Source organism: Typopeltis vanoorti, chromosome 10 (genome assembly GCF_054136105.1).
Source record: "Typopeltis vanoorti isolate ZY-2024b chromosome 10, IOZ_Tvanoo_1.0, whole genome shotgun sequence".
NCBI lineage: Eukaryota > Metazoa > Arthropoda > Arachnida > Uropygi > Thelyphonidae > Typopeltis > Typopeltis vanoorti.
The window spans coordinates 29,737,013-29,751,898 of record NC_143558.1 but is presented as its reverse complement, the minus strand read 5'-3'; the positions used below and the strand labels follow the sequence as shown (position 1 = coordinate 29,751,898).

At 34.3% G+C, this 14,886-nt stretch overlaps 1 protein-coding gene across 1 annotated transcript in view; it reads left to right on the top strand.

Annotated features, from left to right (window-relative positions):
• Window positions 1-1,508: 1,508 nt before the first annotated feature.
• Window positions 1,509-14,886, top strand: part of LOC150102287 (putative methylmalonate-semialdehyde/malonate-semialdehyde dehydrogenase [acylating], mitochondrial) — a 110,703-nt gene continuing 97,325 nt past the window's right edge. The window contains exons 1-2 of the mRNA XM_090399642.1: window positions 1,509-1,577; window positions 9,627-9,674. Of these exons, the coding sequence (XP_090255768.1) occupies window positions 1,539-1,577; window positions 9,627-9,674 (87 nt within the window). The 5' untranslated portion in view covers window positions 1,509-1,538. The remainder of the gene's footprint in view (window positions 1,578-9,626; window positions 9,675-14,886) is intronic.

The window sequence follows — 14,886 nt, the reverse complement described above, 5'->3', positions numbered from 1 at the left end:
ACGGAACAAAGTGTTACATCTTTGATGTTTGCTTTTTTTCTCTGACTACCTAAGCCCACTCGCATAAGAAAAAAAAAACTGGTATTCTTAAAATACGTAAAACGTCGATTATCCGAGACTTAATTATCCGTGGGATTAGATAAACCGTGGTCCTCTGTAATACATACAAATTTCATTAAAAAAAAAAAAAATTCTCTATGCAAGTGGATTTGTAGGATAACAGAAGTAATTACTGCGCATTTTAAATAACATTGCACGATTTGTGAACTAGAAGAAACATAAATGAAAAAAATAATGCTACAAAGAAAACAAACAAAAATCACGGACACTTTTCTATTTACTTCTATTTAAATAAAAAGTGAATTTTCATTTAAAAATTCGGTTTTGTATTTATATACTATCCTATCCTATTCTATTCCCTCAGTCATATGGCCTGGTAGCGGTCGCTATATGCAAACATATTAAGGAGATGACTGTAGCCGTGTGTGATCACGGGACTGGTTTGCCTGTTTTGAGGGATGAAAAACCCGAGTTATTGGGAGAAAAACCCTCCACTTCAGTATGAGACAGGCTACCTCATCTTTAGTCGAAAGATGACTACATAAAAGTTCCTCACGTGGAGGGGAATCGAACCCATGTCTTTTCGCCCAAAGGGCTTCGTCTATACTGACTGAGGGACGGAGGCTCCATTTATATACTACAAGAATGTTTATCTTATGTTTTTATAGGCTTATTTATTTATTTTTAACTCAATAAAACATAATTTGGGTTAACCGTGTTTATCAATTATCCAGCCCTAGGGTCCCTCATTTACCCTGGATGATTGGCGTTTTGCTGTATTTATTGCGCCTTGGTATCCAGATTAGTCATTGATATCTGTCCAAGGGTAAGGCTAACTAGATATCTCCTATACCTAAGAGTGGTACCATGCTCACAGTACTTGATAGATGTTACAATTTAAAAAAATCCCATTTGAGTTAGTAATTATTATTGATCTGAAAAAGAAAAAAAATCAGTCGCCGATGAGAAAAAAGTTTGCGAAAGTTAAAAAAATCTTGAGTTGCTTCACTCTTGGAACGTATTTTGGCACAGGACCAGTCAGTTGGTCACGAACCTGACTGAACTCATCAGTTCACTGAAGACTTCTAATCCCATCATTTATGTGTAAAACTTTTATAAGGTTTAGCTTTAATTGTATTCCAGTTAACCGGTTTTATACGATGTGTAAAATCGGTTAACCGGTCTGTGAAGAAAACTCCATCGAGTTTTCTTCACAGACCCCCCCCCCCCCTCCTCCCGTCCTTTAGACCAAGCAAACAATTCGGAACATACACACATCTACAGACGTAGCCCAATCTATTGTTACCTTATGGTAATTCCTTATTGATTACAGACATGCACAATATTCCTCAGTATAGGGATACAATAACAACATTAACTTTTTCCTATGAATTAATTAATCGAAATAGCAGACGTTTGTTAATGACCGCTTCTCTGCGAAGATGTGTACTTGAGAACGAGAGTTCCTTAAGTGAAAAATGGCGTCTCTCGTCTCTTTAAGTCAGCGAACTGTTGATGTAAGTAATTTCATTCTGATTATGCTTTTCGTGATGTACTTAGTTTCTTGCAATTTATCAGAAACTTCAGCGGGGTGAAAATTTCAAGAATAGCTACAGAGACCATATTATGCCAAGTATTTGATTCACCATAGTGTTATAAAGTTAAACGTGGGTGTTTGAAGGTCGTTTGCCATGTGTTAAATACTACTTAATCATAAGTACCGATAAAAATCTCCTGTCCGTTATTAGGTACATTAGTTTCAGGCCTTTTCTATTTCATCTGTTTCACTGAAAGTTTCTCTCTTGTCATGCAGTTACTTAATTACTGGTCATGAACGACATGAATTTATCTGATTTGATATAATTTGATCTGCTATGTGGAGAGGATGAGGGAATAAAGATACATTTATGTCGTTCATGACCCACTCTTAACTGCCTTTCTAATGTTAAGTCTATAGCCACTTCTGCATTAGGCTTTTCTACTCCCCCCCCCCCTTGTTAGGCGTGTTTGTTCGAAGCAATTACCAATTTAGTGAGAGATACATTAAGAAATCTAGGTCGGTGTGCGTCTCAAATCCAGCACCCTAACCATCGCACTACGAAATTCCACAGTGGGGGGAGCAGTAGTGCACTCAGAATTTAATCTTAGGGGGAGGGGGGGGTCGAATTGAGTAGATGATTTGAGAATGCACACTACGCATCGCATACGACCTATGACTGAGTGTCTTCAATGATCGCTAATTCATGAGTAGTATAGAAATAGAAGACACGACACAACATAAATAAAATAAAAACAATTATTTTAATTAGGAAAAGATTTTTTGAAAATTTTCTAGTGTTTTTTTTTTCCCTTTTTCTTTGGAGGGGACGTGGGCCCTCACCTCTGGGTGCGCCACTGGAGTAGAGGCGGAGCTAGCTCTCAGCAATACTGAAATTCTTTCTCTGGATACAGCAAAATTCATTGTTACTCACTGCTCAACTGCATTTTGCTTGTTCTGTAATATTCTATACAAAAGAAAACGAATACGCAATTTGAATACTTTTTTTCAAAGTACAACCAGTTTCGAACCGAAAATGTAAATTCCGATATCATTAGAAAAACTCCTCAAAGTACAGGGGCAAATGCTGGTCTTGAAATTCATGCTTGCTCTTGTTATCATTCAGGGAGTGAGAGGTGTGATTCATGTCTGATTAGCGGTATATGTATGTATATATATATATATATATATATATATATATATATATATATATAGGTCTGATTTCAGTATATATATATATATATATATATATATATATATATATATATATATAGGTCTGATTTCAGTATATATATATATATATATATATATATATATATAGGTCTGATTTCAGTATATATATATATATATATATATATATATATATATAGGTCTGATTTCAGTATATATATATATATACTGAAATATATAATTTTAAATAAAACTATATATTTAGAAATTTATGTATATTTAATCATAGAAATACAACATTTATTTTACAAATGATATTCTATCTTTTTCAATTTGGCTACTTGAATACAAATTCTACCCTAACGGTTCTTCTTTATGAACTGGTCAATAACATCATCATAAAAAGTTGGTTGTAACTTAATTTTCCCAAGCAACATGCACGCTTGTAAAGGCTGGCTGGATGAAGCATATGGCCCGTGTTTAAGCAACAGAGTGAGACGACATGAAATGGCTATGCATGCACATGAAATCACAGTGCTGCTGCTGCAGGATCTGGAAGCTCCTACAACCGAGCAAGCCAAGGTAGCTTTGACTAGACGAGCAAGCATCGGCTCTTGATACACAACGCAAAGCTCAATTATTGCCACGTGAGCTTAAGACGTCTTCTGGCTACAAAAAATAAAAGCCTAAATGGAATGCTTATAAATGCATGCATTTATTAACAAATAAATATTACTTCTTTCTCAATTAATATTGCACAGCAAGCATGGAGAATTCGCCACTGCCAAAGTAATAGAGAGTATATATTCTTCTTACTTTGTATTACAGAATCTAAAAAAAAAATGTTGCCATCTTTCAACTATCATGAACATTAACTGACAAATAACGTTATTTGTCAGTTATTCTCTTTGGAACAGATTTTTTTTTTTTCAGTAATAATATTAAATGTATTATATCTTTCTTTAAATTAAGATAAGAAGCACTTTATTCTGTCGTATATGTGAATATCTATGCATAATATTAAATGTAATGCTGGTAAGCAAAGCTTATATCACATGGATATCAGAAGTTAAGAGCAGAAGACCTGTTACTACTTTATGGAAGCTACTGTTCTCAGATAACTCACAAATTGACAAAACCACATGACCTACATGTACATGATTGATGCCAGTCACACTACACTATGAACATTAGGAATCATGATACATGACATAAGAAAAAAAAGCATATATGTCTAAAACAAAACAAAACACACACACAAAAAAAAAACAGTATAAGAAATTTTGTTAATTTTTAACCAAATATTCAACAGTAATAAATAATTCAACAGTAACAAAATATAATGATGGCACAAAGTAAACACACAGGAAGACACATCACTTGCAACACCAACTCATTTTTAAAGAAACAGCAATGGATGAAGCAAACACTTCAAGAACTTATTTTGTAGTAAGGCAGGTAAAATTTCAATAGCATGCAGACCAGAAACAGCTAAAGAGAAAGGAAATCATCCAAGTAAAGAAATAACATCAACAAGAATCCTGACACTGATATTAAAAAAAGAAAGACAAAAAGAAACACCAGCAATACACACAAAAGACAACTGCCAGTGCCATCAACAGTGGTAATGGTACTGACAAGCACAAGAATTTATAGAATGCCAGATGCAATCTTGGGTTAAAGCAGTTATCAAAAAGGATAAAGATAAGTTTTTTTAACTATCATTTGCAAATAATTAAAGTATAACAGAAAAATAAAATTACAAATGTAACAAAAAACACAGTGAATGAATAAAAAAACAAACTACCACAGACACTTACTGAGAACCAAAATACCAAATATCTCAAAAGTATGGCCCAAACCTCACATTTAAAATGCAGTGAAATCAACATATTACCCTTTCAGAAACAAATATACATACCACAATACTAGAAGCTAATACCAGAACCCAACAGCACACTATGCAGCACCTTCAGATTGCCAGCCCTCAAAACTAACCTAACCTTTTAAAGTCAGTTAAACTAACATATGGAAACAAAAAAGACACAAATAATAATGCAGGCACCAAGAGTCAAACATTTTTAGCATGCAGCACTCAAAAACTAATTCTATCCTTTTAAAGTCAGTAAAACTAATGTAGCACCATCCTAAGGAAACAAAGACAGCTACAAATATGGAAGCCCATACCAGACATGCAGGCACCAAAACTAAACATCTCTATTGCAGCCCTCGAAAGCTAATATGACCGTAAGTGAGTAAAAACAATATATCACCACCCTACTGAAACAGCTTCAAATATAAAAATGCAAGTAACTAGAAATTCATGACCTAAGTACCAAACACTTCTGGGCTGTGATCCTCAAATCCTCAAAAGCTAATTTGGCTTTTTTAAAATCAGTGAAATCAACATTATAACCATTCCCATGGTGAAAAAAATGCCACAAATATAAAAGTACTAAATCCGTGCACCAAAAATCACAAACACTTAGTCTGCAGCCTTTGGAAAAAAAACATACCAACCAATAATAACACATTTATTTTAAATATTAATAAATTACTATTTTCAATAGTGTTACGTCATTGGTTTTCTTATTTATATCTTTTCTTTCTATCTTTCAGTCACTATTTTACTTCTTCAGATATCGGGCCTAATATACTTACATCTAGGATTGTTTCCTCTTCGGATACTGGCAAATTTATATTATGCTGCACCAGCCAGTATCCTATAGCAGAAAATATCCTTACTCATGGAGACAATACTAAATTCCGAGGCCCTCTTACAATGTTTTACTTTAATACGGCTATATAGATTCAGACTGCAGTCGTGACCTAAATCTATGATTATATACACTTTCTAATTCCTTCCCGCCAAAAGAGGTTCTATTTTTATGAGTGGTAATTCGGAATTGTAGTCAGGCATGACTCAGGTTTAGGTAAATAAATCATGTTTATTGGAATATCAGAGAAAAATACACTAAAGAATTTCATGCATTCAGTTCATCTCAATACTAAATAAGGAAACTCAAGTTAAAGGATCAACACACTTTAAGTTTAAATCAAAGATTATAAAGCATGTAAAAATAGTAACTGATAATTGGGATAGATAGCAAATGATATGGTGTTTAACCAAAAGTCCTTTCTGCAAGCAATTCTTAAGATAATATGACAAACATTCTACTGTTATTCAGTTACTATAAATCTATAATCCTAGTCTCATTATGTTAAATCAATTGCATACAACACAAAAGATCTCTTCCAAACAATTCTTCTTATTCTCAAAAAGGAGGCTAACTATCTTATTAGAGTCTGTCCACAAAGTCCTTTAGAATAATGTTCATAATTTACATTCACAAATAATTTTCTCTCTTCTAAGGAATTCTAAACACAAAATAGAGTAATTCTACTTTACCGAACTTTTCCCGACGTCTTTCAACACCATGTGTACATCTGGTTACCTCTTGTCGATTGGCTGTCCTTACGGCAGCGTAGAGGCTACGCTATGTTCATAATTACTGCTGAATGTGGACTCGATTCTTTGCATCTCAGGAAACATCTCTATTCCTCTCGATGGGACTTTTCATCGAGGGCTCGATTCTGCTAGGACTGGAAATTTCACCTTCAGCTCTGCGTGGAATCCTACCCCATTCTTAGGAAAGCTCGCCGTCTGGCATCGTAGTACTGATGCTTCATCCCCCCTTACTCAAACCACCGACTAACGTCCGAACCAGGAAAATGATAAGACAAGAGAGAGCCAATATGGTGCTCATTCCCTTATATTCTTTGTTCAAGCGCCCCCTTTTTCGGAGTCCCCTTTGCACACGACCTATATCTTTTCTCCCTTTGGGTTCATCCCTTGCTCTCCCTTTTGCTGTTATACTCTTGTATTCACGGAATTCGAATCGACGTACCTTCCACGTAAGCTCCTGCCTCCGGCGTTGCGCTGGACACGTAGTTGTATACCTTCTATGAATTGTTACTTAATATCTACCTGATGACTCACAATTATTCTATACAGCTAAAGTGAGGCTTAAATAATATTAACAAATTCCTCTTTTAAGACATTCTCTAATTTGATCTTGGTATGATCACAATAGATTAAAGTAAATGATACATAAAACAAAAATGCAATTTTACACACATGTGAAGAAGATTCACTTTAATTTCAGCTGATGTGCAGGTATTTTTCTTTGTCTGTGTAGTTTAGTATGTTAGACCCTGAATGAATGATTTCTTTGCAAGATTCCTTCATTCAGGATCTAACAATAGGAATTTATTAATCCACTTTTATTATCACCACTTGAAAAACAAAATGCTAATTAAAATACACATTCTGCCACTACACACTAAGACACTTGTAAAAGAGTACAACAAACCCTTTTGCAGAAAGATCTGGGTTCGATTTCCGTCCACAACATGAGGAACCTTTATGTGGTCTCTTTTGATGAAAGGTGAGAGCCGGTCTCATATGGAGGTAGTGGGTTTTTTCACCCAGAAACTTGGGTTTTTCATCCCCTACAACTGGCAAATCGGCCCCATGAACACACGCACCTAGTCATAGGACACACTTTTATTTAAAAGGTAGAAGATGAGGATTAAGAAAGAAAGAAAGAAAATTATAAATAATGGGAAAAAAGTTATCTTGTAACCAAGATAACTTTTTTCCCATTATTTATCAAAAGAAACTGGTCTAGGTAGTAAATTCTTCTCGTAATAGTTTTGCGTTATGAGATATTGATGCAACTGATGCGAAGTTAGCAGACTCTATATGCACAAGTAGAATTGTTGTGAAGATACTTCATGTGCAAACATTGTTTGCTTATTTGTGAGTAAAGGATTAAAACAAGAATATAATTTGTTGTCAAGTATGGTATACATCTTAAAATCACATAAATAATATATATATTATTTATGTGTTATATATACATAAATAATATATACATAATGTATAATATATACATAATATATACATAATGTGTTATATATAAACTTAACACATAAATAATATATATATTATTTATGTGTTAAGTTTATTTTTTGTGTTATGCTGATTATTCTTGAACGTGTATGTGGATAGTTTCTGTATGCTGCTATTCTTTTATTCTTCCCCCACCACCTAAAATGAAGACCAGACTACCTATAGTACTTACACAGCATGGGCATGATTCTCGTGTTTAGTAAAATCTAGAAGTAATAAAAAATATTCATGAAAACTTATGTACTTTTGCATATTATATATGCACAATTAAGAATTTCAGAGAATTTAAATATACAGTATTTTAACATATAATGAAATAATAATAATTAGTTATAAAAACTGAATTATACAATTAAATCAGTATAATCAAGGTTGTTTGGAATAAAAACACAAGAATAAACCAGATATTTATAACTTAAATGTTGAAACAAAGAATAAGTCCCAAAACATTTCTGTATTGTTTAAATAGTTACATTTTTATTTTAACTCAATTCATCACAGTCAAAATCACCTGTGCATAATAGAACAGAAAATTATAAATAAAAAAACAAGTATCTTGTGGTATGTATATATTATTATTAGCACACACACATATTAGTGTTGATTATACACTTCATATTCATTACAGTACAAAATAAATTATTCCCTAATTGATGTTTCATACATGTTAGTAGATATAGAATGTGGAAGTAAATATAAGCTATAGCAAGTAGTGAAACTACAGTTATTCTTAACCTCCCATGTCACTGCTGGATTTCATGGTATAGTTCTGCCACTAACTATTGGAAGTGCAAACGAAAAAAATGGAAGTTGACAAATGTGTAATGGAGTTGTACTTTTTTAACATTACAAATGTAATTCTTAATTTCAAATAAAAAAAAGCAACAACTGACTGTAGTATGCTATTCTATGCAGAAAATAGGATTTTAATTGGATGAGATTGGCATGTTATTATAGATTCCCCTTCCCTCTTTGTTTTACATAACAGTCAGTAATATGAGATGGTGCATGGTATACATCCTCTCATTTTTCAAACTGCTATCTCCATATGATGCCATCCCTCTACCTTCTGCTTTTGGAACTTCCTGTACATGCTCACTTGTCCAGAAAACAACACTCTCTGCAAATGCCTATATCCTTCTGTGTTTAAATCCAATCCATCTCTTGCAAACACCAGTCTACTATCCTCAAATGCACTCTGAGCAACCACATATTCAGGACCTCTCTTCCTACACATTCTTACTATCATGGTAACTGGTCTTCTCCTCCACTCTGCACTATCATACTGAGGCAACACACTTACTATCATCCCTCTCACACTTTTTTGCTGAATAAACCCTAACATCAATATCAAATCTCTCACTACATGATTTTTTTCTATCCTCTGTGATTATTCTTATCAGCTATCACTGTCTTGTCTTCTATGTTTTCACCTTGCTTCATTGCCACACTTTTTATTATTTCTCCAGGCAAGCACTTCTCTAACATTATGCTGCACACCCTGAATCATCAAATCTCCATACATCACATTCCTGGCATCCCTGATCCCTTTCTACTTCCATTTTTTTATAATAATAAATTATAGAGAATGAATTGTATGTGTGATATAAATACAATTACAAAGGTCTAGTTGCATTTTTTTTAGCATTTTGTCTAGTAGTAGATTTAATTACTTTTTTTTAATGTTTTATGAAATTGTTCCAAATTAAAATTGTATGACAAAGTTATATTCTAAAACATCTACAGTTTTTTCAAATGTGCTTTATCAATAAATGTAATTACTATTTCACACTCATTTGAAAGCAGTAACATTTCTTACTCCAGCTGCTTAAAGAACTTTTCCATATTAATATACTGAATCAGATTATTTCCTTCCTGTTATAGAAATTTGTAGCTGTTGCCACTTTGAGTAGAACATATGCATCATCTCCAGTAAGTACATGTTCTTAACAGCTGTAGATTTTTTTTGCACTTTAATGCAGTTATTCTGAAACTTCCTTAACTAAATAAATATATGATTGAAAAACTAAGTGACTTAAATATTGTTTTCAAATTTTTATGTACATCATTGATAAAATGTCTGCAGGATATTATTTCACATGTAAAAAAAAGTTAATTTTATTAGATGTTTATTTTTATGATTATTTATTTAAATTCTTGTATTCATTTGCATTTAATATCATTGTAATTGAATCTGAGGAAGCTTTTTATAGAAATAGCAAAATTGTTGCTATAATAACCTATGTGAAAAATAATACTGTACAGGTGTTGCTTTAATCACTTAAATAATTATCCTGTCAGGTTGTGGTTGGTTGGTTGGATAGAATTATGTTGAAGCAGCTGAGGCCATGCAGCAAATATATTATGTTGCCTTTTCTCTGCCAGCTTGCCTGTTTGTAGAAGGCAACTTGAATTTCCAGGAGGGAAACTTAGATTTCCTTCTACACATTATTTAATTATAATCTGGATTGAGATTCACAATGGATTACAATTAATGACTTACCTTCTTCATATTGTAACATATATGCATTTTTATAACTATAGGTTTCCAAAATCTTTCCATGTTTTGCCACTTCGAATAACTTATCATTATTGTGATGCACTTAAGTTAAGACTTGAAGTTAATGAAATGTTAAGACTTGAAGACCAAGTCGAAGAGAGAGACTAGTAAAGTGCACAGTACATAGCAGGAAAGCTGCTAAAGGAAACAGAACATGAAGAAATGAAGGAAGATACAAGAAAGCAGAAACAGATGAAGAAGGATATGGTGATATACAATGGCATATTGGAGAAACAAGCAGTTAAAATGTATTTTCTAGAAACAAAAGGTTCATGATGAGAAATAACCAAGGCTATATGCAAGTAGAATGAGTGGATGATGCCTTGGTCAGAATGACTGATTTTAAAGAAGTTAAGTTTGGTATGAGAAAGGGAAGAGTCATTAAGTTCAACAGGACAAAAGAGAGAAGTTTGTGAATCTGCTATGGTATGAGAGGAATGAGCTTCTCTAACAGAGACTTGTGATTGCAAATGATTCAGTAAGTAGATTGTGTAGCAGAATACGTACAACATGCTAATGTGTGGGGTGATTTTTGCAGGATAGATTACTTATATTTGAATGGGTTTGGTGCCATAGTTGTTGGAAGTTTTTCCACTTGATTATACTATAAATTAAAGCTGCTAAGCAATTATATACTTGGTTCAGTCCTTTATCCAAGTGTAAGCAAACAAAGCTCCCACTGGTGAGACCTCAATAAAGATCAAAACCGTTCTGGGTAGTGACCCTTCCCATAATGCATAGTATTATACATGTCTGTAAGGATCTGTGCTTTGCATTATGGGATACTAAGGCAAGTGATGTGAAGTCATTAGCTTCTTTATACGAGTTGCCCCACTCCCGAAAATAGTTCAGGTGCAAATTTTGTTTGCTTACACTTGGATAAAGGATTGAACCAAGTATATAATTTCTAGATATCTTTAATTTATAGGGTTTGTTGTGTCAGGTGCTCAAAGAAATTGTTCAGTGAAAGAGTGAATACGAATAGTCTGAGAAACTAGATGAGATGTTTGTATGGTTTCATGACTCTGTGTGTGTGTGTGTGTGTTAAGAGGTCAAGTTATGGTTATATATAGTATGCTAGAGATAACTCCAATAATCAGAGGATTAGTTTAGTTAAGAAATAAAATTGAAAATTGTAGAAATATAATGGAAGATTTAGTTGACGAAGAACCAACTCATCTTTCTGTTTAAACTGCTCATGTTTTAAGAGTTACCAGAATGATCATCAGTCAGCCTGGTTATTTGCTATTTATACACAAATGCCAGAAGCATCAGGAATATAAGTAAGTAGTAAGTAGCATTGGTAATGTAATGAGACCAAATATTATTGGCATTAGTGTATTCAGGGAAGATATACAAGATAGGATGGGCAGGGAATTATTGGTAATGTTTGCAGATTATTTAAATCTAACCAGAGTGGGAATCTCCAGTAGTAGTAGTGGTGGTGATAGTGATAAGTCATTAATCAACCACATTGTCCTTTTCTGTGCTGGGTCAAGTAAGGAAGCTCTTAAATGGCATAACCCAGTGGTTGGCTAGATTTATGATTTATACAGAATTTATAGCAGTTCATAGGTAACGTAACATCCTTGAGGTAAACAGAAAACCTAATTTTTTGGATGCTAAGGAGACAATGTTTGAGATATGTTTATGCCAATAAGATTCAAGAATCCTAAGAAGAAATATCTTATCTTATCTAGGCATTTGAAAATGTTAGAGGCAAGACTGAAAGAAAAGGATTATTTTTTATGACAGGATTGAGTTTTACCAGCATGGAAAGTAACAACATTATCAGCATCCCATTAAAGAATTTTGAAGGTCAGAGGTAGGAATTAATATTTTGGAAGCTTTGGTGATTTGTGTAGTGCAAGTTTGTCAAATGAAAAAGATGAGTGCAGTGTGCTGTCTTAACTAAGCTGTGTATCGGATTTGCAATCGACTGTAGAAAGTTATTGATATATATATATATATATATATAGAAGAAAGAAAGAGAGAAGGTGAAAGAAAAGAGTCTTGGAACACCATTATTAGTTTTCAAGTTTTGAGGATAAGATCCCTCTATCACACAAAATGCATTTCAGACAGAATGCTGGCAAGCCAGTTGCAGAAGTGAGAAGACAGCCATGTGATGGGAGCTTAATTAACAGGCTTTTGTAATGAAATACTTTAGAGATATCAAGAGCAACCACTTGAGATTCTCGACTTTTCCATGGCATTTCTCCAAAGGGAGAAATGAGAGACATTTGGAAGATCTCCTGTTAATTGACAGTATCACAGTCCCTACTGGTGATTGTTTATTAGTTGAGAGTTTCTCCATTACTTTAGAAAGAACTGAAGTGAATCAGATTAGATTGCAGTTATATATATATATATATATATATTTACTATCCGTGCATGAGTTCTCACAACCTATAACATGATCTTGCCATGTGTGGACAGGTGATTAGAAAGAAGAATGGAATTTGTTAATGTATTTCTTGAAAAGTTGGAATTATATTCATTGGAGAAAACAGATATCAGAAAGATTATTGTAAAGGACAATGGTATATGGAATAAAGAAAAGGGATGAGAAGTTATTTTAGTAAGTATGAACTGAACCATATATGAATGTTGACAGCAGTTGTCTGCATTCATGCATGATTGGAGATTAGAGGAAAGTGGAGGTTGTCACCAGTTCATAGAGCAGTATCTATGGAAATACCTACAGAAAAGACATAATGCAGAAACTAAGCATCTCTGGGAATGTGATTGGGAAAAATTCAGCGAGAGAAGGGCTATCTGTTAAGCAGATAGCTCTCTTCAGAATACAATCTGGCATTCTGAGGGAGGTTTTAGTATGCCATTCTAGATGTGAGGATAGTATTTGAAGGTCAGATTTGTGATTTATAAAGTGTTTTAAGAGGATGAGCAAAAGAGAAGTACAGTAAGTTCTCAACTTATGCGATTAATTCGTTCTGAATGTGTCTGTGCAAGTTGAAAATCCACATAAGTTAAATGATGCATAAATCTGATGCATTTTTGATACAGTGATATATTACATAGCATTTAAATCACTGAAAAATTACAAAGCAGCAGGCCTGGATGGTATATAACCTGAGTTCATTAAACATCTTTGAAGTAATGCTTGTAAGTGGCTTTTGCAGTTTTTCTGTAAAATTCTAGAAAGCAGGAACATCCAAAAGGAATTCCTGAGGAGCAAAGTTATAGCCATCCTAAAACCTGGAAAAGAGCCTACTAGTGCAGCAAACTATTGACCAATATCTTTTCTAAGTATTCCCTATAAATGTTTTGAACGATTACTCTCTAATCGAATTTACCCATTGATTAATGCTATACCACCAAATGAACAAGCTGGATTCAGAGCCTCTCGCAGCTGCTGTGACCAACTACTTGCCCTTACTGCACATATAGATGCTGGATTCCAAAAAGGCCTTAAAATCTCAGTGGCATTTATAGACCTGTCTGCTGCATATAACACAGTTTGGGTGAATGGACTCATACTGAAATTTGTAAACTGTAATACAAGACCCAAAGATGTTTATGATTCTAAAATGCATGACATCAAAGCGCAAATTCAGGGTACAACTGAATGGTAAAAATAGCCCCTTCAAAGTACTAAAAAAATGGATTATCATAGGCTCTGTGCTAGCTCTGCTCCTCTTGAACTTATACATTAGTGATATGCAGAAGATCTAGCATTGGCAACTCAGACTAAACACTGAAAGAGTCCGAGACTGTGCTCAGTTCTGACTATGAAGTTCTGGACAACTATTACACCAAATCGTCTTTGCCCAAATCCCTCAAAGACTGAAGTTTGCACATTTCACTTGAACAGTCATCAAGCTGATAAACAGCTGAAGATTCATTCAGAGGGGGAGACTTTGGAGCACAACCCCAACCCAAAATATCTCAGAGTCACCTTATATCACTCTTTAACCTTCAAGAAACACCTGGAAAATGTCTGCTAAAAACTAGGAATAATATCATCAGGAAGCTTGTGTGTGTCCAGGCTTTGGGAGCAGGAGCCAACACTTTAAAATCTGCTGTCCATGCCCTAGTGTACTCTTGTGCAGCATACTGTGCTCCAGTGTGGTATTCATGTCAGCAAGGTTGACTTGCAACTTAATGATACCATGAAAATCACCACGGGTTGCATAAAGTCTACACCTCTTGAGTGGTTACCAACACTCTCTAACATCATACCACCAGACATAAGGAGGAAAGCTGCCGCTAACATAGAGTGGATAAAATGTATGGGAAATAACAACTTACCTATCCATGCGGACCTCCAAAATCTACCACTTATTCGCTTAGTCCTGTGACCAGATACATTTTCTCCTGAAACTGAATGGAAGAATCGCTGGCTTACTTCAACAATAAAAAATGGACACCTCATTACAGACCAGTAGAGTCCCCTGGCTTTCACCTGCCCAGATGGCAATGGAGCACACTCAACCACCTGAGGGCAGGTAATGTCAGATGTGCTACCATAATGTACAAGTGGGGCCTGCATCAATCCCCAACATGTGACTGTGGTGCTGATCAACAGACCATCAATCATATTATTCAGGACTGTCCACTGCA